The 26,378-nt window shown below is 44.7% G+C and overlaps 1 protein-coding gene across 1 annotated transcript in view; it reads left to right on the top strand.

The window, feature by feature from the left end:
• The window catches only part of RBM22 (RNA binding motif protein 22), a 124,495-nt gene extending 98,670 nt beyond the window's left edge, over positions 1-25,825 (top strand). The window contains exon 11 of the mRNA XM_069654036.1: positions 25,313-25,825. Coding sequence (XP_069510137.1) covers positions 25,313-25,443 — 131 coding nt within the window. The 3' untranslated portion in view covers positions 25,444-25,825. The remainder of the gene's footprint in view (positions 1-25,312) is intronic.
• Positions 25,826-26,378: the final 553 nt, after the last annotated feature.

Below are 26,378 nucleotides of genomic sequence, written 5' to 3' on the forward strand. Positions count from 1 at the left end.
CGTCTGAATTAATAGTTCCTCCACAGTGTAAATGGTCTGGCAAGCAACATCTCTCATTCGCTTCACTGTCTGTGTATGTATAGTTCGGACACCCACGGGTAACTAGAGGATAGATTGGAAAAGGGATGTCCAGTTTAAACACAAGATAAAGTATAGTACAATTGACTGGAAAAAAACATAAAATAGTCCCCAAGCACAACATTTTTTTGAAAGTTATGAACTGTTTGTAACTAACCTTATTTTTGTTTCTTTTCTTTGCAACTTTTTTGACTTGACCTTCAACATCTGCATGCTGTTGCTCCGATTCGTATCCGCATGCCTCCCCTTCCTCTTGCCCTGCAACGACTATATTTTCTGTATCCGCATAGACAGCACAGAATGAGGCTCATCGACTCCCTGAAACATAGTATTTTCATTACTATGTATCAAAATATTGTTAGCATAAAACACATGTGAGGACGAACACACAGGTACATCTCAATAGCCAAACACGATTTAAACATTTTGTGGAACAATCAAACGACAAGTATTCGAGCTCTGATGACCTAGTTCGATGGAGCTGTCAGTATCCATACCTCTGGCTCTGCATGGACTGCCACGAATGATTGTATTGAAGAGGAGGCATCAGCAACTCCCTGAAACACAGTACTTGCGTTAGTATGGTTTTCAATATTGTTAACATAACACACACTTGGGGTCGACGGCACAGGTACATATAAAGAGATGACCACAAATGGTGCATTGTCTAAAAGAATCAAGGAATATTTAAATATGATCAGATTTAATCGACTTATTTCTCCGATTTCTTTACATCTGCATCATCTAAATGGGATCTTGTGATTGTAGTGGAAGCTCCATCGTCTCCCTGAAACACAGTACTTGCGTTAATAGGGAAGAAAGTATAGCAAATGGAATCACGGTCTATGATCACGCTCGATGGAGCTGTCAGTATCCATACCTCGTGCTGCTGAAGAAGATCTATGGATGTTGTTCCGAAAGCTGTTGCGCCGATTCGTATCCGCATGGTCCCGCTTCCCCTGGAATTACTTGAATGTCAGGCTCTGCATCAAGTGCGTGGGTTGACGCATCAACAACTGCCTGAAACATAGTATTTGCATTAGTAAGGATAACAATATTGAAAACACAACACAGACATGGGGTCAACCGCACAGGTACATATCAATGGCTAACCACGAATGAAACATGGTGTAGAACAAACGACAAGTGTTCCAGTCCTGTAGATCACGGTCGATTGAGCAGTCAGTATCCATACCTCGTGCTGCTGAAGAACATCTAAGGCTGTTGTCAATGTGGTGGACACTTCAGCATCTCCCTGAAAGACAGTACTTGCATTAGTATGGATAACACTAATTATAACTGAAAACAAACACCAGGGGACGACAACTAAGTTGTATATCAATTGGAAAGCACTTACCAAACAATTGGTAGAATAATCACACGATACATAAAAACTATTACTTGACATGCATAAAAAGTCTGTAGCGGAATAGCCAAGTATGATTACCTGATACGCGCTAGAAGTGGTTGATAACTGCGGGCACGGCACGGATGTAGAATGTTCTTGCTTCAGATTCAGTGGATAGTCCAGCAGTTGTAAAGGTAAATTATTGTTTGATAATGAAATGCAACTATTAAAAAATTGCCATGTAAACCGACAGAATACTTGAGAATAATGCTATTGAAAATGCGCAATATAGTACAGTTCCCTGTGCCCATAAATAGATTTCCTTTGGGGGTTATAAAATCAAAAATAATTTATTGATAAATGTCATTATTCAAAAAGCTATACACTCATATCAATATCGAACGTATTACAAGGGAGTATTACAAGGGACACAACACCTAAAATATCAATTAATCCATTCGGATACCTACACACTACCGCAAGGCCTAAAGCTAAATCCGGACACTTGACTCACCAGTGGCGGAATGTGGACGAATAGAGTTGGAATAGCGTTTGCGAGCAATTTTCGTGTCGTTCGCCGTTTATTCTTCTTTGTTACCCAAGATGTGGCGTACATGTTCGAGGAAAAGTGCCGGCTGCAGATGCGTGATCGATCACCCCTCTTGTCCTCTAAGACTTGTTGGACTCTACTTTCCAGCTCATCCAGTGGATATCCACAATGTCTGACCCATTCTCTTATTCGATCAACAGTTTTCGGGAATACATGCATTGTAGTGCCTTCAGATTTAGCATGGGTCTTCGAAGGGCAACCGCTAATCGAACAGGCAGGCATTGTTGAAAATTCTGAAAAGTAAATATCAAGATTATTCTAAAACCTTGATGAATAAAAATGTCATAAAGTAAATGAACCATACCATGTTCAATGCAAGGTTTGTTTTGGTCGCCGGAACTATACCAGTTCATCATGTGCGGCTTAGTATTTGCATAAGTTACAGAAATGTTTTAAATGATGTGACTAAACTCTGAACATGTGACTCGTCCCTTGGATGTTCTGTCTTGCACGAAAAGGAAACATGCTTACATTATAGACTGGACCCTCGAAGGATGCAATTCTATGACAATTGACACAGATGAAAATAAATAAATCTATTGATAGCATAACAGTTGAAACTCAAGTCAATAGCAGTGAGACCAATGACCACAGCACTATTGGGTACTGTAATCGCAAATAGATAGAAATGTAAAAAATGACCGAAATATGACTAGGATACATGGCCTTACCTTGACCAACAAACAGTTGGATTCAGCAGGCCGAGCAGTATGTTGCAGGAGAACAGGTAGATGGCCACAGGTAGCACACTGACGAGTTTGCTTGAAGCGGTCACAGATGGCACGACGGCAAGCAGATTAGCATAGATCTCAGTGCTTTTCAGGGAGAAGGTTCAGGAGTTGACTTGCAAAGCACAAAGATGTTCTCATAAGACATATCAAGTGGTTCATAAAGTATTAGAAACAGGGGTGTGTTTGTGAATGAATGAATGAATGACATGTGTATGTCGTGGTATTATGTGGTTTGCAGGGGGGCGGCCTGCCTCAGGGGAGGCCTGCCTGGAGACACTGGGTCTGAGGAGGCCATGTGAGCGATGGCCCCTGGGCGTGGGATACCTTTTGAAGTGTACATGCTGTTTGGCACCTTGGCCGTTTGCGCCTGTGACAGCCCCCCATGGCAGCACTCATCCCCGGGTGCGAACCGCCTTTGATAGAGGGGGGTGGGATGGATGGGCTTGGGGCGTGCAGATAAGGCACAGGAAGACTGCTGAATGGAGACACACTTATGTGGATTGCAGGGGGGCGGCCTGCCTCAGGGGAGGCCTGCCTGGAGACACAGGGTTTGAGGCGGCCATGTGAGCGATGGCCCCTGGGCGTGGGATACCTTTTGAAGTGTACATGCTGTTTGGCACTTTGGCCGTTTGCGCCCATGACAGCCCCTCATGGCAGCGCTCATCCCTGGGTGCGAACCGCCTTTGATAGAGGGGGGTGGGATGGATGGGCCGGTGGGCATGCAGGCAAGTGTGTGGGAGCGAGGGGCCATCAGGCCCCTCTCATCCTTTACTTCTCAATAGAAACTCGGACCAAGTGCCTCCAGTAGTGGGTTCACCCCTTGCCGTTATGTGATGTTAACTTTGGTTGACATTCGCGTAGATGGGACCACTGAGCAGGACACGGGGCATTCATTTTTGTACCCCCCTTTCCACTCCATCTTGGTGACCAGGCCTCACTGCGCAGAGCACATGGCCCCCACCCTCGTTCCCACTCTGACTTGAAAACTCCAGAGGTATTTGCAACAGCTAATAAATGTAACACATCACTCTTCCTTTGAGATCACTGTCCTGCATGTGAACCAGCCTGAACTAAGCACATAGCTCGTTCATCTCCACAAACGTGTCCTTGTCCACGCACCCTCGCCAGTGGAAACTTACTGCCATTCTGACCCTGTGTCCCTGCAAGGTATTCTCTTCATGTGCCAGACCACTGACCACGCCATGATGCCCACCTAGCAGATCCCCAACTAACATTAGACCCCTACTGCAGTATATCGTTGCCTATCAATAACAAATGCCACATACCGGAGATTCTTGTGAGCACAGACCCACACTTCAAACAGTGTATTATAGTGGTCAAGACCCTTAACCTAAGGCCTGTATAATCCAATGTTGATTGATAGTATAGATATGAGTGACTTTTATAGAGACATAACCGACTGAAAGACTTTGAACAAGTGTTATTTAGTGCATGCATTATTGAGAATATATTATGTTAGCTTAGGTAGTGACCACCCTGCTTCACAGCGACCTGACCTTCACCCATTCGGAGCACAGATGTCTGACATCCATCCTTGAATGGAGACACACTTGATTCATTTAAAAAATCGAAACAACCGTTGTTAAAATATATGTGGTGTTTTATTTTGTATCTTTTTTTGATGGCACAAAAATACAAGACTTTACACATTGTACAGGTCAGGTTGCAGCACAGCGAGAGAAAATCCCCTGTACTGACCGCTGTCACTCGGGAACGTTTCTCTTATAGCACGAACGGCACAGGCGGGTATTACTCTCCGAACGCGGTGTCCAAGCCTCCCGTGAAGCCACCATGTAAAGGAAAGATAGGCCACCAGCCGGTACCACCTGTGAAAAAGATTGATACAAACTATTTTTAAATGAACAAGATAAGTTTAATAAACATTTGTTGTCAATGGCAATTCTTGTAACTAATGGCATTCTGCTCGGACAAATGCTATCTAAACACTGCACACTATTGAATGACTTTCATGCGTTACAATGATATGTATATGTCATTTTGGCTATAGTAGAAGACCATGAAATAGGAGTGGCATGACAAGCAGAGTATACTTACTCGTTACTCGGATTACGAGGACCAACAGTTGTGCGAAGTTCGTGCATAAGCACCATCATTATCCTCAACACGGACCGTGTGAGGCAGGCTGCCCTGAAGTCTGGCAGCTCGGTGATGCATTGCGTCATGGCTCGCCTTCCGAAATGTAGGCCACGCATCCCAAGTTTTCACAGCAGCAGCAGTTCTTGTCCTCGGTTTGTATAAGCTCGCACTGATTGCATGTGCACCAGGTGGAAACACCGTCCATGCGACTAGGTCCAGGCTCTTCAGCTGTTGAATCGTCCTCCCAACTGCCGTCCGAAGCCCCATAGTTTTCACGCGTTTCCCTTTCCAGTAGTTCCTCCTCGGTATACTCGGGCTCGTACATGTAGGGCATTATTGTAGCCATTGTGTGTTAAACAAACTAAAATAATTTATAGCGGTGGTACTGGTATCTGTTCACACAGGCTACAAGCAACAAAGGTAGCTGACCAGAGCACAGAAACGAGTCACAGAATACTCAAAGTAACACAGAGAGAGGAATGGAATCGAAAATCTGCTGCTGTGCATTGTGAAACTGTCTGTTTATACTTATTGAGGAAAGAGGCGTCCTGCCATTTCCATGGTGACACGTCATTAGCTGAAGCGCAGCGAATGTTGACACGAGACGTGCTTTGGCGTTGTGAAATGGGCGGTACGCGTCTGCTGATGACAGGCTCAGGGGCGGGGGATATGATTTAGTGCCGCAAAAGCAGGTCAGCCAGGGCGATGGGGGGGAAATGATAGGATTATCACAAAATGGCAGCTCCCTGATGCCTGTTTTCGCGTGCGTTTAATGGACGAAAACTCGGGTAAGGTCCATAGGACATTTTTCTAAAATCGAGCGACTTAGGCTTAAAAACACATGGCCGACCCGTAGGGGCAATAAAACATTTTTACCGAACCATTCCTTTAAGCTTCACTCTTTGATTAATTGAGAGCCAATCAATATTGCGCCTCAGTTCCGAGATGTGTAGCTTTCTCTGGAAGTTGGTGGCTGCTTTGAGTGCTTTGTTTTGGTACATTTGAAGTTTGCGCAACTTATATTGACTTGTGCCTAAGTATAGCGCATTACAATAATCTATTTGGTTAGTACCAATGCTCTGGCCAGGGTGATACAATTGGCTGGTGTCAGGAAGGGTCTGCAGTCATTGATTTAACTTGCATGTATAAGCAGTGGTGGACGCTGTGGCATTGATTTGTCTTCCTAATGAGAGAGTAGAGTCGATGTACATACCTAGTGTTTTGACGTCTTTTGAGACTTTGATGTTATTGCCGTCATTGTTGAAGGTGTTGAATTTGTTGTCCAGTTTAATTTTTTTGCTTTGGTGCCTTCTACTAGGAGAAGCTCAGTCTTGTCGTTGTTAAGGCAGAGGCCATGTTGTGCCATCCAAGCTTGGATGTTATGTTACTTGGCATTTATATAGCGCCTTATGTATCATTGGTATGATCTCAAAGCGCTGGTAGGTTGAACATCCTCGGGAACTGCAGTTCAAGTCAGTAGAGAGAGAGAGAGTGAGTGTTGTATGGTGCGTGGGCACACCGGATATGTGTGCAGCTGGTGTGGTTGTTGCATGATAGCCGCTTCTTAGCAGTAGTTGTGGTGCTGCGGGTTCAGTTCAGTGTAGAGGGTGGACACCCAGGCTGCGCTATGCCTGAGGAGACGCTTAAGCTAGCCGGTATGTGCTCAGCTAGCTGTTTTATTAGGATTATGAGGTGTTCGTGGGGTCATGTTAGTATGAGAACAGCTAGGCCGAATGTGTCGTAGCATAGCTGTGTTCTAGTTGAATGATGGTGTATAGGAGAGAGTAAGCGTAATAGTGTGATATGGTGGTTATTAGTAAAGCGCTTGCGACCAAGCACGAGAGCAGGACAGGGGGCGTACATAGCGGCATGTATATAAAGCGACAGGATGGATAGGGTAAACGTGATACAGATAACACAGGGATAGAGGTACATAGCATATACATAGCATAAATAGGAAATACAGAGATGTCCACTCCATCCACTAATCTTTAGCACAGTGACGCTATTGGGCACACTTTCCAGCTTCAACTATACCAGAGTTTCGCTATTAGGCACACTTTCGAAGTTCAAACTTTGGCATAGTGACGCTATTAGGCACACTTGTTGTTGGGAACACTTTCTAAATTCAAATAACAGTCACTATTAGGCAGGCTTTCTAGGTTCAACTTTAGCACAGTGACGCTATGCTATGATGAGATGAGTCGTTGTGTGTCTGTGTCATGGTTACCTGTGAAGTGGATGAGGACTTGTGTCGTCAGTGTAGTTACTATATGAAATGCCGAGTTGGTCAAGTATGTCGAATAGTGTTTTTGTGAAAATGTTGTAGAGTGTTGGGGAGACACATGAGCCTTGTGGGACTCCACAAGTGACTGTCGATGGAGAAGTCGTGGCTGTTGGTGCAAATACTCTGGTCGTTCTATTGCTCAGGAATGATTGAATCCATGCAATGCCATCATTAGAGAAGTGTGCTGCTGAGGAGAGGTGGTTGGAGAGGGTTTTATGGTCAACGAGGTCAAATGCCGCTGATAGGTCTAGGAAGAGGAGGAGGGCAAGGTTGGAATCCAGATTGTCGTAGTCTTAGCAGGTTGCTGTTTTCTAGGTGTCTCTGGATTTGCAGGTAGGCTGTTCTGTCAATGATCTTCAGGAGGAAGTGTACCATGGTGATTGGCCTGTAGTTTGTCGTGTTTGGGTTCAAGGTGGGTTTCTTAAGGAGAGGCATAACCCATGCATCCTTAAGGTTGGCGGGAATGGTGTTGGACTTGAAGGTGGCGTTGATTATTGAAGTAATGAAGGGGGCGATCTCCTTTGCTGTCTCTTTTATGATGGGTGCAGGGCAAATGTCGCCCATACATCTGGAGGGTTTTAGGCTGAGAAGAATTTCTTCAACTTCTTTGACGCTAAGTAGGGTGAATTTGAATAGTTTGCAGTGGTCAGTCGGCAGTGTAGGTGCTACAGGTGAAAGAAGATTGTTGGTTAGGTTCGCCTTTTTGGACTACATTTTTCATTGTAGTCCAATTTTATCTGATAATGCTTTCTGGATATTCTGACACCAGGTGGCGTCCTTAGTTCAGCTAGGCGGTGGTGTAGGTGATTCAAGCTCTCTATGTATGGTGAACAGTTCCCTAGTGTTGGATTTTGCGTTCTGAATACGATCATTATAGGAATCCGACTTGGCTAGGACGATAACAGATTTGTAAGCTGCTGCCGCTGAAAGGAACTTTTCTTTGTTAAGGGGTAAGGGGAGGTTTTTCCAGGTTGTTTCGGCTGCTCTTTTTTCGTAGTGTTCTCAAGTGTGGTGTGTACCAAATATTTAGATGGGCAAGGGGTTTAGTTTTACAAAGTTTTATAGGTGCTATTTTGTCAATGGCATTTAGAATGGTGGTATTGTAGAGTTAACCAAATGCGTGGGGTCTTCGGTTGGATTGGTGTCTGTGACCACCTGTAGGATAGGTTTCAATAGTGGGAGTAGCTTAGAGGCTGTAATATCTAGTATTTCTGGACGATCTAGGAGGGGCTATTGATTTGTCTTGCGTAAGGGTGTTTCTTGGGATGGAGAAGAGGATGGCATGATGGTCGGTCCATGCGAGCGACTGGTTGGCGGTAATAGTGGTATTACAGTTATTCAAATCAGTCAGAAATGGCGAGCGTGGCCTACAGCTGCACACTACCCTCGGCAACGGAGAGCAGAGAGCCAATCGGTGGGTGAACGGGTTGCCGGGCGGGCGGCAGGAAGGAGGGGAAAGACACGGAAGGGAAGCGGGAGAACAGGGGACAAAGGGCACACAACAAAAACAATTACTTTTCTCAACACAGCTCTTCAAAAAGGCCCAGGAGGGCAGCCAAAGCTACAATTCCAAACGCCTCATTGACATGCTAACTCTAGGATGGTCACATAAGTGCCCAGCATTGAATACTGGGACTAGGAACTTTCTACCATGTTTGACCATGAATAATGCTAGAAAGAGGTTTCGCTGGAATGAGCATGCCTTAACCTCTCTTAATAAAAAGCATTGTGAGAAACTATTTGGATTTTATTTGGGTGGGAGAATTGTACACAGCCGTCCTACAATTATATAAGCTACACTCAAGTACTCCTACTCATACCTATTTCAAACCTAGACATGAATACGACCATGAAGTGCAAAGAAGGAAAGCTGTGCTTCGTAGGCAAATAGCTGCCTCCAAGTTACCACCTCTTGAAAAAATTGAGACCATTCACGCATTGAATTAAATATAGAAATTGGCTAAGATCCCATCAAGCTCAAATATTATCATCGTGATGGGGAGACAATGCTTGAAGCTATCTCTATTAAGAATGCAGCGTAAATTTGGTCTTTGATCAAGGTAGCCAAGCACACAAAACAAATGCCTGTTCAGATGAATGGGGTGAATGAAAATTAATGGATTGCATACTACTCGAAAATGTATGCTTATCCGTGTGCCCTTGTTCGCTACACCACTCTGGTGCCATCTAGGTATGCTCGGCTTCATGTGCTCGAAGAGGACATTCTGTCCTACATTACTAAGTCAAGCAGTTCCAGGGCGCCTGGCCCCGATGGGCTAAATAACTATGTTTAAACAGCACCCGCAATTATGGGCCAAGATTCTCTAACATCTTTATCCAAATTATAAATGCCAATACAATTCTTGATTCATGGAGGCGTTCAGTCATTGTTCCCATTTTCAAGAGGGTCGATCGGTTCTGTCCATCCAATTATAGGCCGATCGCCCTGTTGGATGCACCAGGAAAAATCTTTTCACGGTTTATACTGCGTGACTTTAACAACTGGGCGATTAATCATTCCAAACATGGCCCTTTTCAGATGGGTTATATTGCCGGCATGGGCACGTCCATGAATTTACTCACAATAACATCTATCATTTCACAATTCTGCAGCAGCCACTGTATTTTGTGTTTGTTGACCTGCGTGCTGCATTCGACTCAGTTTCTAGGCAAATTCTGCTTGATAAACTGATTTGTGCTGGGTGTCCCTCTTACATAGTTGCCTTAGAGACTTGCATAATGGCACCAGCGTTCAAGTGAGAATGTCTTTGGATGGGAATTTAACGTCATCGATTGACACACAGAGGGCTGAGGCAAGGTTCTACCCTTGCCTCTGCCCTCTTTAATTACTGATCTCTGACGCTGGTGTTGCATTTCAGAACATTATTGCTGACGCTCCAAAGTTGGTTAATAAAACTTTACGCAGACAATCTGGTTTTCATTTCTAAAACGTTGCAGGGGCTGCAAAAATTATTGGATGCCTTGGCAATATATGTTGAGAAAAATCTTCTAACTATAAATCTCCACAAGACCAGAGTAATGATGTGCAACATTAGCAGAATATGAAAGAACAAAAGACCTAGATGGGTTTTGCAGGATACAGAATTGGAGTGTGTCTATCGCTATACTTATTTGGGAATTGCCATCGCGGATAATGGTGATGCTGAGGTTTATATAGAAACTTTAAAGATCCAACTAGCCACGTCTGTTTCCCAAGCGATTATTATACAGGCTGAATACGGCAAGTTTACAATGGCTCCTGTCATTACACTTTACTGGCAAAAGGTATCGCCTGTTCTTCTAGTTGCCTCGCAAACAAAGCCCATGATTCCTGAAAAAGTATAGCTTAAGTTGGAGGGTATGTTTTGGTGGTGCATTTTACATCTTCCCAACTGTATCCTGCTGGCGTGGATTAAGCATGAATTGTGATTAATGCACGTTATATATGGCAAATGATGGAGCTTTTTATGAAGTGTCTTCTTGCACTCCAGTCATCCATGGTAATGGGTGTTTTGTCCAGTTTTTTTTAATATTTTTACCTCAAGAGATCAATTTATAAGTAGGTGGCGTGCAACTGTAACACAGGCTTTAGTGCAGATGTTACACTGATTGACCTAATCCAAAACCTGGTGAGAGTAAAGACCAAACTTTCAGTGGGATTGGATTAATACAATAGCCAAATGTAAATCCTATCGAGACTTTAATGAGCATCCATTTTCACATAAAAGATGGTGTTCCACAATCATAGATTGTGAAGTACCCTTCAATTACGCTCAGCCTGAATTTTCTTCGACTCAGATTTAATCTGTGGTCAACCAAAGATGTCCAGGCGAAACGTAAAATAGTTGCACCGTCAGCAAATGTTTGTCGATTTTGTAAAAACCCTTTGCAGAAAGAAACTTTAAGACATCTGTTGGTTGAGTGTGCTGTCCTAATGGCAGTGAGAATAATACTTGAAACGTCACTGAAGGTCATCGAGAAGTGTCACCAGACCTATTGTAGCAGATGATTTTTTTGTCCATTACTCACAGCAGTAAGACTCGGAGCTATTGGTTTTCTGCATGCTTTAAATTTAATAGTATAACTTGGAAGGGCCCAATTGAGGACTGGAATATGACCACCTAGTACTTTTTATATTAGTAACAAAGGTTATATTGGATAACATGTTCTGCGTCATTGTACTAAGTGAAAAGAAGCAATCCCTATCTGCTCTCTTGTGATCCTTGTAATTGCTACATAATATATCTGATGGATTGTTTGATGAAATGGTTATGGTTTAGACTTAAGTGTTGATGAAGTTAACATCTGGCAAGTACTCAACCATTTGTTGTTTTTGAATATTGCAGATTATCTTGTGTTATTTTATATCTTTTATTAATTATTTTTATGATTATTAATTTATTGGAAGTTCGATAAAAAAATATTGTAAAGTTGATGTATATCAGCTAAATCAATAAACAAAAAAAAAGGTGCTATAGAACTAGTACCTGTAGCAGAGAGGAACAAGGGATGGGACTCCTCATATTTATTGATTCCCAAAAAGGATGGAGGACTGAGACCCATCCTGGACTAGAAATACTTTTCCTCAGGAAGGACAAGTTCAAGATGCTCACAGATTCTTCAGGCCCTCCAATTACAGGATTGGTTGGTGTCATTGGACTTTCAGGATGCTTATTTTCATGTGCCAATCTATCTCAAGCACAGAAAATACCTGAGGTTTGTGGTTCTTATTTTCAATTTCGAGTTCTGCCGTTTGGGCTGACCTCCGCCCGAGGGTTTTCACCAAACTAATGGCAGTAGTGGCAGCAAACCTCCGGAGAGGAAGGGGGGGGATTCACGTCTACCCCTACCTGGACGATTGGCAGATCAGGGCGCGTTTGTTAAAATGGATTTCTGAACTCTGACCTTGTGTGCAGAGGTTCAGAAGGCCAGCCTCGTTTCTTGGAACAGGGAAACCTCCTGGACAAGCTAGACCAATTAAGGTAGTATTGGCGGCGGTCAAGACTAGGTCTCAGGAGGGGTGAGCGTGACTGAAAGACCTCATTGAGCACACAGAGTAAATGACACTTACAAATCACTCCCAGTCAGGAGTATATATTAAATACAATACATTTATTCAAGGTCTTTGAAGTTCAACACACTGTAATAATCGCAGTAATACTAAGAAGCCAACACAATCCTATCGTAATACATATATACAATACCAAGTGGCCTAAAGGGCTAAATGCACGAAATGGGTCCACAACCTAGAAAAGGGAAGGAAGCAGGTAGTGCAAAGTCATTAGGCAGTACTGCAGAATTCGCAATCCTAACGAAGGCAGTCCAGTCCCTAAGAAGAGGGGAACCTATTGCTCAAATGTACTTGCAATGTTCCTGCACGCGGTAGTGCAGATGGGCGAAAACGGGGTCTCTTGCCGGTCTGTAGCAGCTCAGGAAGGCGGGTGAGGTGATGCAGAATAGGTTCTCACTATTCGAGGAGGGTCTCCCCAGCAGGGCAGAACAGGTTACAAGAGTTGGGAATAGTTTGCTAGTTCCCACTAGCAGTGGAAAGGAGAGGGTCCCTCAGGGGCCAATGGTGCGTAAAAATGGATGGATACGCTATGGGCCACCGTTAAGGGTCGTTGTTACTCACCGCCCCTTGGCGCACTCCGGACCAAACCTTCGGCAGTCAAGTCCACTTCGGTTGCAAGTTCACATGCGGCAATTTCTGCGTCTTTCAGCGGCGAAGCTACAGCGTTGATTCTCAAATGGGCCAGTGGTGCTTTTTCCGCTCCCGGTGGATGGATCAGGCCAGTTTCACTGCAGCAGGCTTCAGGGCCAAGAGGGGCACAGCAGCAGGGCACCTGCAAAGTTTGTCACCACAGCTGGGTGACACGGTAACCGTGTGTACTCCGGTTCAATCTCTCTCTCGCTTTACTCCAGACCTGGGAACGGAAAGTGTATGAAATTCGGCTTGAGAGTGCCGTGAACACAGAGTTTACGGGATACCAAGTTTCGAGGGCCTCCTCGAAATGGCGGCGGAGACAGAGCAACGATCCTGCGCAAGCTGGTCATCCCACTGGTTGGCCCAGGGACACTTCCGAGAAGGCTTACTTGCAGGGTTTGATGAAGGTGCCGAGAATAGTTAGTCCCACTATTCCAATGGTTCGAAGCATCTTCACGGACCTTTTAGTTCGATCAGATGCAGAGGGGATGCAGAGGGGTCCAGCGGGCTCAGGGTGCCAAACCTTCCAGCGGGTCACCAGCGGTTCCTCAGCTTCGTAGTTTGAGTATACTTGGAGCCTAATCTTCGTTCAGTGAGATCTTCAGAGATCGACATGGTATGGCTGTTTGGGGCCTTCTCTTATCCAGAATCTCCTTTGCGCCAAAACGAAGAGGAACCAATGGAAGATCTGCTCACTTACAGCACACCATACGTAGGCCCTCTTGCGGACCACAGTGGTCCCAAGCATTCAGAGCCAACCAGACTCTCTGGCACCCAGAATGTAAATTGCAACTAGACAGTCCATCCCACATCCTGGGGGCGCTCCTACAAGGCATGCAGAAGCTAGCGAAAGATGAGTGCCTCATGGGGAAAATGCATGCCCAAATAAGGACTGACCCGGGTCGACTCGACCTGGGGAAGGTGAAGGAGCAAGATGGCCAAAGGACAGGACAAAGAACTTTGTGGCATGGCCATTTTGGAGCCAGGCCACCTATTTGTGCTAAACACGGTTTGCATGGCAAGAACGGGTTAAAAATACATGAAAAGATAAGCTGCCACCACCCCTGTCCAAGGCACATCCACACTTCTTTGAAAAATCCCTTGAGAGCGCCTATGGCCCTTTGAAATGACTAGAGGATGCAAGCGTATTGTACTGAAAGTTTAGTTTGTTTATTTATATACCGCAGCCGGACCCTAAGATAACTGGGCACTTAGTCTTTAAGAACAGCAAGTTTACAGAAGATGGAACATACAGAGTGACAAGAGTACAATACAGTACCGTAGATGGTGAGGACCAGGTTACAGAGCGGTCCGATGAAGGGGCATACCAGATTGTGGCAGGACCGGATTATAGGTTGGACCGCCGGAGTCAAGTCAAACATTTGAGCAAAGATACAGGTGTCAGGGTGGCATATATTCAGAATACATACATTCGGGAGTGATACAATTGGATATAGCGGAGTGTGGTGGACAGATTAAGATAAAAGTAAGGCACTTGTAACATGTTGCAGAAAAGTTACAACATTAGCCAGGACTAAGGGAAACAAAGTCTCCCAGTACTGACTGTCTTTAAGGGCATGTCAGTTCCCCATAATAAAGTGAACAAAAAGTCCAGGGGAGTGTAGCAGAAGGCTGTACTCCTGGTAAAGTCAGACTATGGTATTTAAATGCAGCAAAACGTTGGAGGGTGGTGGGGGGGTTCACAACTGGAGGAAAAATTACACATGAAATGGAAATCTTTCCCAACAGCGGTCTCCCGAACAAGTCCTGGATCATCTCAACATTACCTGCCACTCTCTCCACAGACTGGGCTTCTCCCTCAATTACAAGAAGTCCCATATGACACCTTCCCAAAAGCTCCAGTACATCAGAGCTGTTCTAGCTACATCCGTGGGATAGAGCTCGCCCACCCGAGGTGAGGGCTCAATACATTCTTCAGATGATGACCACATTTCAAATGCCCACAGTCTACCGGCCTTCGATTTTCTGACGTTGCTCGGCCTCATGGCATCCTACATTTTTCTGGTGCCAAAGGGCCCACCTTAGAATGAGATCCTTCATTGGGCTTTAAGAACAGTGGTCCCAATTCTCAGGAAAGATGTAGGACCGACTTCAGGTTCCATTCAGGGTCTCGCAGGATCTTCTGTGGGGGGCCTGCAAGGAAAATGTTCTGAAGGGGGAACCTTTTTGGCAACCAACGCCGGAGCAGTAGTGTCGGATGCCTCGCTCACAGGGTGGGGAGCCCATGCCAACGATCCGACAATCAGTAGTTGTTGATCTCCATCGAAGTCCAAACTACACATCAATCTTTTGGAGCTGAAGACAATCAGACTAGCGCTGACGGCCTCCCTGCCCTCTATCTGGGGAAAGAATGTCCTGATAATTACGGACAACACAGTGGCCATGCACCTCCTCAACAAGAGGTGTAGGGTCGCTACCACTGTGCAGAGAGACAATGCAGCTCTGGGAAATTCATGAAGGAATCTCCCTATCGGCAGGTCACGTAGCCGGAGAGGAGAACACGGCGGCGGATGCTCTGAGCAGGCAGAGCAGTGTCTCTCACGAGTGGGAACTAGCTCAGGAAGTCCTTCAAGAGATCTTCACCCTTTTGGGGAACCCCTCAAGTGGATCTGTTCGTGACAGTGTCAACAGGAAGTGCAAACTGTACTGCCCCAGGGAATTTCCTCCAAGAGGAGCTCTAGGAGACACGTTCGTGGTGGACTGGGAGTTTCCACTCCTGTACGCGTTTCCTCCAGTCCCCGTCATTCCTCATGTAATCGGGCGGTTGAGAAGATTCGGGAAACACATGATCTTATTTGCTCAAGATTGGGCCAGGAGGACGTGGTACCTTCTAGACATGTCCATTTGTCCTGCGATGCGTCTTCCACAAAGAGAGGACCTTCTCCCGCGATTGTAGGGTCCGGTTCTCCATCCAGAGGTCAAAACTCTCAACCTTCACGTTGGTTTCTGAAAGGCTGAGATACAATTATTGGGACCTCCCGGATGACATGACGGAGGTGTTGCGTTCGGCCAGAAGACCAGCACCAAAATCTTTGTGCCGTTGGAGTACGTTTTGCAACTGGTGCAAAGAAAAAAATATTGATCCTTTTCTGTGTAAAACTCCTGGATGTCCTTTCCTTCCTTCTATCAATAGCTAATTTGGGCCTTTAGATGGGCACCATTAAAGGATATTTGGCAGCGCTATCGATCTTCAAGCGCTCTTCGGAGTAATGCTACTACTTCAAAATACCAATGGTGACTCAATTCCTAAAAGGGCTTACTAATGTGTTCCCTCGATCTCCCTTCCAAGTTCCACTTTGGGACCTCAATCAGGTTTTGAAATTACTAATGTGTGCTCCTTTTCGACCTATGCATACATGCCCGCTAAGGTTATTAACCCTTACGACAATACTATTGATAGCTCTGACATCAGCCCGCAGAGTGAGCGGGTTGCAGGCACTTTCATGCAAACTACCCTTTACAGTCTTCCACAAGGACAGGGTTGTTCTGAAAGTAAAACCCTCCTTTTTGCCAAAAGTCGCTTCAGACTTTCATTTGGGTCACAAAATTGTCTTGCCTTTCTTCTATCCTCCACCTCATCCTGGTAAGGAGGAGGAAAGACTCCAAAGGTTGGACCCTATGAGAGCACTAAACCTTTACATATCCAGAATGTCAAAATTGAGAGTGGATGACCAACTTTTTATCGGTTACACAGGACACAAACCAGGTCAGGCTGTTTCCAAACAGACTTTGTCTAGGTGGATAACCTTCACAATATCGGAATGCTGCAGACTAGCAGGTAAAGACCCTCCTGAAGGTTTGAGCGCTCATTCCACCAGGGGTGTTCAAATTAGAAATATCTGTGAGGCTGCAACGTGGACTTCCATCCACACGTTTACAAAATATTACTGTCTGGACGCTTCCCATGGTTAGGATGGTACATTTGGCAAAGCAGTACTTTGCTCTGCCCTCAAATGTTTAAATTCTAATTCTACACCCTCCTCCAATCTTAATACTGCTTTGCGAGTCTGTCAAAGATGAGGAATACGTGGGAGGGCACAATCCATTCGAAGAACAAGTTACTTACCCCTGGCAACATTCTTTCGACTGGATGTTCCTCCCACATATTCTTTATCGCCCTCCCAACCTACCCTTCTGTAGAATTTCCCATGCTCAGCTTCCGTTCCACCAAGGCTGAGTATTGTCAAGCCCGTATTTATGGGCATCTCTGCTGCAAAAGGAGGGGAAAAACGGAACTGAGGCCAACGGGCAGTGCGTAAGCTGTATATACACCCTTTGATGACATCGCCCTCAGCGGAGGCCTTCGAGGGACATCGACTCGACGCCATCAACGCACATCGCCCTCTGCCGAAAAAAAAGCAGCTGAAGCTGGACTTCACATGTCAAAGATGAGGAATACGTGGGAGGAACATCCATCCAGTCGAAAGAACGTTACCCGGTGTAAGTAACTTGTTGTTCTTCATAGAACCCAATCCTGGCGATTTGTATAAAAGCAAAGAGCATTATGGGAACATAATGGAAACAATTTTAAAATTGAAAAATGTCTTGTAGTTAGTCAGTAAGGAATCCTTTTGAGTGAATAATGGAAGTTGGGCTCTGCAGTTTTAATAATAATAATTTAGCACTTCTATAGCGCTACAAACCCTCAGGTATCTGAGCACTGTTTATTATTACCCACTGTGTCTGGTGCTCATTTATCATCCTCGGAAGGATGAAAGGCGGAGTTTGGCCCTGCCGGGATTCGAACCTGCGTCAGCAGGCTCTGCACAGATGTCAAGCGAGCGCTCTACTTGCTGTGCGATCGGTCACACTACTCATACTAAGGGACACATGTGTCTAAGTTGCAGGAAATACATCCCAGATTGGACAGCTGCAACAAGTATGTTAGGCTTTGGCTGTTTCTGTATTCAGTTTCCCGTGCCGAGTCTACTGAATGTGTCTGCTTGTTGAAACGTGGGTGAACACTCTGCTTCAGGACAGATCATGCTGGGTGTATTCTATTCTGAAGCTGAGTTATCGCACGCACAAGCAACTAGCGCTTTGAGCCCGACCGCTTTCAGAAGACTCAGCATCACTGCAGACTCTTCTGAAAGTCGCCCGTTCGTTGAAGTGCAGGTTGTGATAACGTGCCTTCAGAGGAGATCCATGTGTATCGTGGGCAAGCCCCTGGGTCCGGGACAGGGCAGCTTTCTGGCAGCGCTTCGTCCTATTGCTGGCCCAATTCCTATGCTGATTATATATAGCTGTCATCTTGCGATTGGTCATCAGCTGGCAAAAAAATACAGTGCATTGTGAATCTCTACCTGCCTCATGCTGCAAATTAAGGTACTTAATTGTGACTAGTTTAGGCAGCAGCATGACAAGCACGTGAATCTTTTTTAAAGGTAAGGAACCACTTAACTAGCTGTGTTCCACACGCCAGCAAAATGACCATTTACCAGGAAGATGGTGAGTTGCAGTTTGAGCTCTCAAGGTTCCCATGGCCATGTGTGTGAAGGCCACCCAGCTTTGTTTTTTGCTTGGAATCCTGGCACTTAGTTTCTCTAATTTACAATCGGAAAAGTCCAAGAATCCAAATAGGGGGTAAAATGGGACTAAATTACTTTATTACGCATGGCCACTGGAAACTTGACAGCTCTCCAGTTTTGATGTTCTGTTTTTGCATTTGAAAGCACTTTATTTGTCTAAAGACTTTTTAATTGACGTTTTTAAAAATAATCTATGGTGTGTTGTAATTGCTTTGATTGACGGAAATATGCTGGAGTAGAATGTCGTTTTTTGGGGGGATTCTGGCTCCCTACCTGTATGTGTGACCTAACCATTTTGCTGGCTTCCATAGATTTCTGACTTTTCCGGTGTGCTGCCATTAGTAGCCCACTTGGCTACCAGGACAAAAGTGTTTTTTTAGCACCACAGTTTCGTTCCAGCGTGATTTCACCATCCTGAAAATGTGTTGTGGCAGCTGTGATTTAGGGCTGGTCTACTCGAGCTGTGATTTAGGGTTTGTCTATGCAAGATTTGCTTCCACTTTTACCAGTCGGGAGTGGGAAATAAATCACAATTAAGTGGATTGTTGTGGCTAGGAAATGTATTGCACTTGGTTAGATTGTTGGTGCTGTGAACTGTATTGCACTTGGGTAGATTGTTGGGGCTGTGAAATATATTGCACTTAGGTGGATTGTTGGGGGTCGGAAATGTATTACTCCTAACTAATCGCACTAAAAACTCAGCATTCTGCATACTCGCCCTCAAACTATGAACTTAACTCAACCATACACTGAAGGTAAGTCCTTATGGGCTTTTGGGAAGCTCATTCCTAAAATCTGGAAGATTGTTTTGAAAAATGTGCAAGGCATGAAACGAGCGCCCCCTACACCTGCTACTTTTGTAATGAATCCATTCTGGAGCCCTGCCACCTTTTTCTTCACTTATTGGAACATGTCACTGTAAAGGTGCTTCTTTAGCAGCACTGAATTGGCCATTGTTTCCCATATGCAGTAAGACCATTTAAAAATGGCTACCACCTCCTCGTGTGGCGAGCACATCAGACTGTGAGGTTGCTGCCTCTCTGATTGGGCAGCCCTTTGCTATTTCACCCAATCCAAGTGACTGGAGGCAGTAGCCCCGAGACGCCTTTTATGCCCAGCCTGGCCAGAGAACACTGCACCTGCTGTGCGCCATTTTCAAACTGCATTTTGTTGTGCACCCTTTTAGATTAACTGAATTTTGTTCTGCCCCCTTGATTAGCTGCATTTTGCTGTGTCCTCTGGATTAACTGGAGCTGTGTATTTTGGTGCTGGACTGCCCCTGGGCAGGACAAAGACTGATATGTAGGGATATTTCTCTGTGAAAAGGACAGTGAGCTAAAGACTTGGTTGAGACTCTCCCGGGGGCCGTCCACCCAAGAACAGGTCAATGGGCCGTGTTCGTGCCGGTAGATGTACTCCCAGAACCCCCTTTGTTTTGCATATTAAGTAACTTTGGGTTTCACCCTAAATTACCTAGGGAATCAAGACGTGGTCCCTTGCTCACTGTTCTTAGAGAGGCACAGCTCCACCTCACTGATGAGGCCCGACTAGGCTGAAAAATGTGTCTGGGGTTGCTGTTGGGACTCTTGTTCAGAGGAGAATTGCCAGTGCCAAGAATCGTGTCTTAAATACACTGCCTGGTGCACAGATATACAAAAAGCCCTCTTTGATAAAATCACACTACTACAGTCGAAAATCGAATTAAAAAAGAATAATCGAACACCCTGAGATAGATATATATTTTACGCTGAGAATGCTTCAACACATTAGAGCCATAAGAAATGTAGACCCTAATTATCCGATGGCTCTGCATTTTCAGTCCAAACATGGCAGAAAATTGGAGGATTTTCCTTCTTTGGTATCGGGTCAGTGCCCAAATCACCCAGGGGTGGCAATTGGGAGCTACTGCTGAGACAATTGGAAACGAGGTCCATTCTGGATCTCGAGACGAAAAGGCCCAGGGGCCATAATCTTGATGAAGAACTCTCTACGTTTTTGGGCACAAAATATTTTTGAATTTTCCATATACTGCTGGTCCTCTTTCTTCTCCTTTTATGACCCTGCATATGTCCAGCGGTATGTCTCCATTACCCTGAATTTCATTCCAATTTTTTATTCTCTCTGAACGTATAGGTTGTTCTCTTATGAAATTCTGAAGCCTTTCTTATTGACTATTGCTTTTAGTATGATCTTTAGGTGGGTTTTTAAAGTGAATATCATAATGATTAGCTTTTATACACAGAATGGTTTTGACTCTTTTGTGCTTTACTTTTTTGCCCCTTTTGTCAGTAACTGTCACCATTCACCTTTGGGACGCCTGCTACGGTTTTGATGGCTATACAGACATTGCTCAAAATAATCCCTGTTTACTTAGCCCATCATATGATGACTGACAACATCTCTTGATATGGAGCACTAGGCACTTTACCATAGCAGTCTTGCTATGCACGTTTGCACTTTAATTATTAATAGTATTGTTTACATGCACTTAGTACTTTTATGTTGACAAAACGTTTTGTCTATCCCCCAGTAGTCCATGCATATACCTTTTATTCCATGAATTTTAGCTTAAAGATAAGAGTAATTTTAACATACTGATATTATGTCATCTTTACTGTTTTTTATCGCGTCTCTTTGGGCATTAATTACACTGTTCCATGACACACAAGTTATACCATTTTGCTACATCCCTTATCTTTGTGTATACATGGACGGAGAGCACTATGCACTTTATTACTACTACTGAGAGTATTATTTGCTGCTAGACACTTGCACTTTGTATTGTTGCTATATAGAATAGTTGTTGCTGCTATGTTTATTGTGCACATTATTTTCAAGCTCAAGACAATGTTGCGCCCATATATAAAGGTGTCCTGTGGTGACAATAAGGCATTTTGCTGACAGCCATTTATAACGGTGTGAGCGGCTGCTGCATTACGAAACCGAGTTGAGGAATAATGCCATTACATTATGTCCTAGCCCATAAAGCAAGTGATTAGTCATCTACATCGCTATATATAACAGCAAAGTGTATTAACACATAAACCTCCCCCGTGCCCCGTTTTTTCTTCCTCAGTTTATGTAATTGCAGCAGCCGTGCAATAGTTTACCAATACTGTTAATTGCATTACGTTACTATTAAGGTTTTGAGATTGCAGAGGCCAGTTGGCTTTACTAATGCATATAACACTGTGCTACTTTAGCATGTTACAATATGGCTGCCAGACGCTTACTACTATCACTGACACAAGACTTGGGCAACTCTATGATTGTACCATAGAGTTTTGTATAGCATATAAAAAGTCCTTTTTCTGTGTTACCTCCTACCTATGTGAACAAGCGGTCAGAATACTGCGAAACGCGTCGTCTGTTACCGAGGCTTTTCCCTTTTCTAATGCACTTTAAACATTAAAGATACCTTCGTGCTGCCTGAACCTGCTGTTGTGCCTTTTTCTGCTGAGATTTGATGCTCATTTTTTGGCTGCTTCCAGGAGTCCAACCTGCTGGATTTGCCTTCCCGGCCTCGCTCATTAAAGAATGCGCTGCCGAACTTACCCCCTTCCCCTTCATCACAACCCTAATCAAGGCCTCATTTTAAACGAGCAGTGCCCCAACTAACCTCAAGATGCGTGGGTCCTCCCTTTACTGAAGAAACCTACCTGCGGCCCTAACATTCTTACAAACTACTGCTCCATAACAACTGTACCTTTCCTCCTCAAATATTGGACAGAGCAGCTTATCTGCACATCCAAAACATTCTGGAAGTCAACAACCTCCTAGGCCTTCTCCATCAGGCTTCCGTACAGGGCATGGCACTGAATCAGCGTTCCTGTATCTAAGAATACAAATGGACGAGAACAAAGATAACCGCAATTTAGCACCACTCCTCCTGATAGACCTCTCAGCAGCCTTTGACTTAAGTCAACCACAATATACTCTGCAAACGCCTCTCCTTGGCGGCCCACTTTTCAACCAAAGCCATTCAGTGGATACAGTCCAACAGAACTTTGAGGGTCTTCTTGCCTACCCCACAGTAGCATTGCCAGTCCCTGTCACCTGTGGAGTTCCTCAAGGATCCTGTGTCTCTCCTACACTCTACAATATTTTCACCAAACCTCTATTTGACCACCTTGATGACTTGGGTGTCACCTACACTAACTATGCAGACCCTACCCAAATCCTAATACACATTACAGACACATAGGACTGGTACTCGATCACTAAGCAACATTTACCAAACCATCCAGGCTTGGATGGCCCAACATGGCCTTTGTTAAAATGATGAAAAAACAGAATGACTCCTAATGGGCTCACAAAACCGTCTAAACAAACTATGCGACTCCTTCAAATCCTTCGCCATTGATGGCGTTACCATCAACGTCTCCAAGGAAGTAAAAACCTTGGGCATTTACCTTGATTCAGCTCTCACCTTAACCAGACAAGTCAACGCCACAGCATCTGCGGCAGCTTACACTTCAAAGCACATCAATGCCTGTAGACTTTTCTTGTCACCAGACAGCTGTATTGCAGGTACTAACAGCCGCAATATAAAACAACTTCAGGTGATTCAAAACAATGCTCTAAGATTAGCCCTTAACATCCCAAAAAATAAACACATTACCATGTAGAGCGGGAATGCCCACTGGTTGTCGGTCAGCGATCAAATCCTATTCAAAACCCTCTTTGACACGCAAATGTCTATCCAACTCAGCTCCTAAGCACTTATCCAACAAATTCACCAAAAAACAATCGAACAAACCCATGCTCTCAGCCATTTACTCAATATACCCAGATTCAAACTACAGAAAGCAGGGGGCAGTAGGTTTCCCAGTGGTAGCTGCCAAACACTGGAACGCTCTACCTTTTTCATTAAGATCTGAATCCTCATTTTGGTCCTTCTATAAAAGCTTGAAAACCTGGCTTTTAACACGAGCGGCTAAAGTAATGCTCGCTTACAATTTCGCCTGAAATATCTACTCTCCCAGAACTGTTTAACCGTATACATTACTCTGAGCAGAACTGTTAGCTATACCTTTCTACGCATGTATGTATACATGCACTTTATTTTACTGTACTTTCAAAAACTAGCCCCTAGATGCATCAGGGTTAGGTGCGCTTTACAAATGTCAAAAAATAAATAAATACCTCTACCGCACACACTTTCCGAGACCCAACATGAGACCAACCCCTACACAATTCTACCTCAACACCACGTGGCGTCTACCAACCGAAAACACACCAACGCTCAGGGACCGGTTTCTCCAAACTGAAGCTGCCAACAGCACATCAAAGCTCTCTTGCTCTTCTCCCTCTCAATCCCACTAACAAAACCCAACCTTCCTTCCATTGCAGATCCGCCAGAGCGCCAAGAGGCAACAGTGCACGGTACAGGACTTATTAACATTAGTAGCCCAATTTAACTGTATGGCGGCCATTGGAGTACTAATACATATTTTAAGCCCTGCTCCCAACCATTTTTTTATGCGCCATCAATCTATGTGGACCCTGAGGTATAGCTAAAATGGCACTTTTGCTTATGCAGGTTCCTCCTGAACCTGCTAAATCACCTTCAGTTTTAGTTTAAACTGGTCTGTCCTCTAGACTCCCTGGTATGTCATGTGTGTATAGTCCAGTGTTTTTCGTGGCTTTCAAGATGAGCATAATTGGCTGGCCACCAAAACGTTTGTCTACTTGCATGTGATGTGCTTGCAGGCCTGGCTTAGGCCAGCCTCTGAGTGGATGTATTATTAGTGGGAGACACTGTGCGTTCCTTGGTTCTCTACCCAAAGTCCTGGAGGACTACTGCTAACGGGTGTCCCTGTTGAGCCATAATGGGTGGGCCTTTGCTCCTTTGTCCTCGCTTCCTGCTCGTTCTCTCGTGGTGGTATCCCTTCCTGACCAAAGTTCCTTAAGGTGTGGAGGCTTCCTGGCTTGGAAGTAAGTACTGTGCTGTTACGTGGCCTCAACTGTTTTTGGTAATAGTGCCTTGCCTCCTGCCGTTGCAGGATTGTCCCCCTTCCTGCTCCCTTTCGAGGCCGTGTGGAAACTCGCCATCTTTGTGGATTGATTTTATGTATACATTTGTATAGACCCTTAGTGCGTCTAGGCGCTGGTTACAGCTTAGTATGTTACAAACAGTTAGCAGGACAAGGGCTGTTAATGAAATGGGTAGGTTTTCAGTTTCTTACAGAACACGGTATAGGAGGGGTCTAATTTCAAGACTCGGTGAAGGGAGTTCCACAGCATGGCTGCGGAGACTGGGAAGCTGGAGACTGGCTTTGACACGCTTGAATCTGGGAGTACATAGGTGGTTAGTGTAAGCAGACCGAGTGGTCCTAGCCGTGGCTGGTCTGGACAGTCTCTCAGACAGGTACCCCGGGGCGGTATTGTCAAGGCAGCGGTGGGTGATGGTGAGGATCTTGAATGTTATCCATTGGATGCTGGGTCTTCAGCCTCCTGGCAGCAGGCACTATATGCAAGATAACATCATTTATCTGATTGTCCTTTTATCATAATGATAGCAAATGTGTATTTTTATATTATGTGTGAAGTATTTTATTGTTTATATTTGGTAAATAATTGTACTTTACCAGCCCATCCCTAAGAGTGAAGCCTAACTGCTGTGCTACGTTACCCAGTTTTGGTCTGTCTTGGTGGATACCCTGCTTTTCATGTAGGATGGATCTAGTCACAGCCCAGCCATGAGAGAGCTGTGGAAAAATCTCCCTAACAAGATTGTGGTGTTTAACGTTGGTGTCTTTTTTTTCCCCTTTTTGCCCTTGTGGTGTTTTTCGAAGGCCTATGACTTTGTATGTAGCTTGTTCAGCAAGCATTGTTTTGTAAGACTGGATTTGTGTAGTGTCATGACGTTTCTTTCTCTCTTCCAGGTTTTGGGCCTCATATGTTCCACCGCATGGGACCGCCTCCTCCCTTCATGAGGGCACCAGGACCCATCCATTACCCCTCGCAAGACCCCCAACGTATGGGTGCCAATGCTGGCAAGAACAGCAGTGCCTAGAATTCCAACACCAGGAAGGCATGTGTGTCTCTCTCATTTATGGTATAGTCCTGGCTGGAAGGGGCCAGTCAGTAATGAACTCTGAACTTGGCACGAGTACCATATAATCGGACAGCACCATGAGCGTTACAAGACTCTACATTTTCATGGGGCCCTTGGTGAGGCGAACGCAGCCTGGATCTCTGCTAGTGTTCTGATTTTGTAATGCAAGCTAAGAAGCCTCTCATTGATGCCTTTGCTTGTCATATGCCTCTTGTAAGAACCGTTCTACCACAGTTGTGGCAAATACTGAAAACTGTGAGTTGGTCGCTTTTTTAAATGTATGCGTTGCAGACTTGCTGCATCAATGATATTCTGTGATTAAACTCATTTTTCAGACTTTTGTATGGCAGTATTATATTGGAAAACTAATTGCTTCTTGTTATGTGTGCCTATTGCTGTGGGCGTAATGTTCTCATCTTCCACTGATGTGCGTGCTGGAGAGGCTCTGTCTACTGCTGCCTATTCTACACAGACACCAGGACTCTGAGAGATTCCCTTCTGCTTTCCTGGCACTTATGGTACATGCCAGGGATTCAACGACATAGGAACAAATGGTTTACTGCTCGTGTGGGGTTGTTGTGCTCCCTGTGTTTATCTGGATTGCCCAAGACCTATATGGAACTATCCGCACAGAAGCAGGCACAATTCGAAAAAGGAATTTGCTATGTTTATGCAGACGGAATTATTTTAAGAGTGACTTTTTGCACACTTGGTAAGAGGTATGGGTGGCTGTAGAAATGCTGTCTAAGCTATGACTGGTTTATATAGCCTTTTTCTCCAGCATGGGGTCTGGCATGGATTCACATGCTCATGAATATTCCCCTTCATCAGGCTGGGAATCCTCGGTAAAGAAAAAATCAGTTTCACTTCTGAACTGTCTTTCTCCTAACAAC

Source organism: Ambystoma mexicanum, chromosome 3q (genome assembly GCF_040938575.1).
Source record: "Ambystoma mexicanum isolate Mex_15411 chromosome 3q, UKY_AmexF1_1, whole genome shotgun sequence".
Classification (NCBI taxonomy): domain Eukaryota; kingdom Metazoa; phylum Chordata; class Amphibia; order Caudata; family Ambystomatidae; genus Ambystoma; species Ambystoma mexicanum.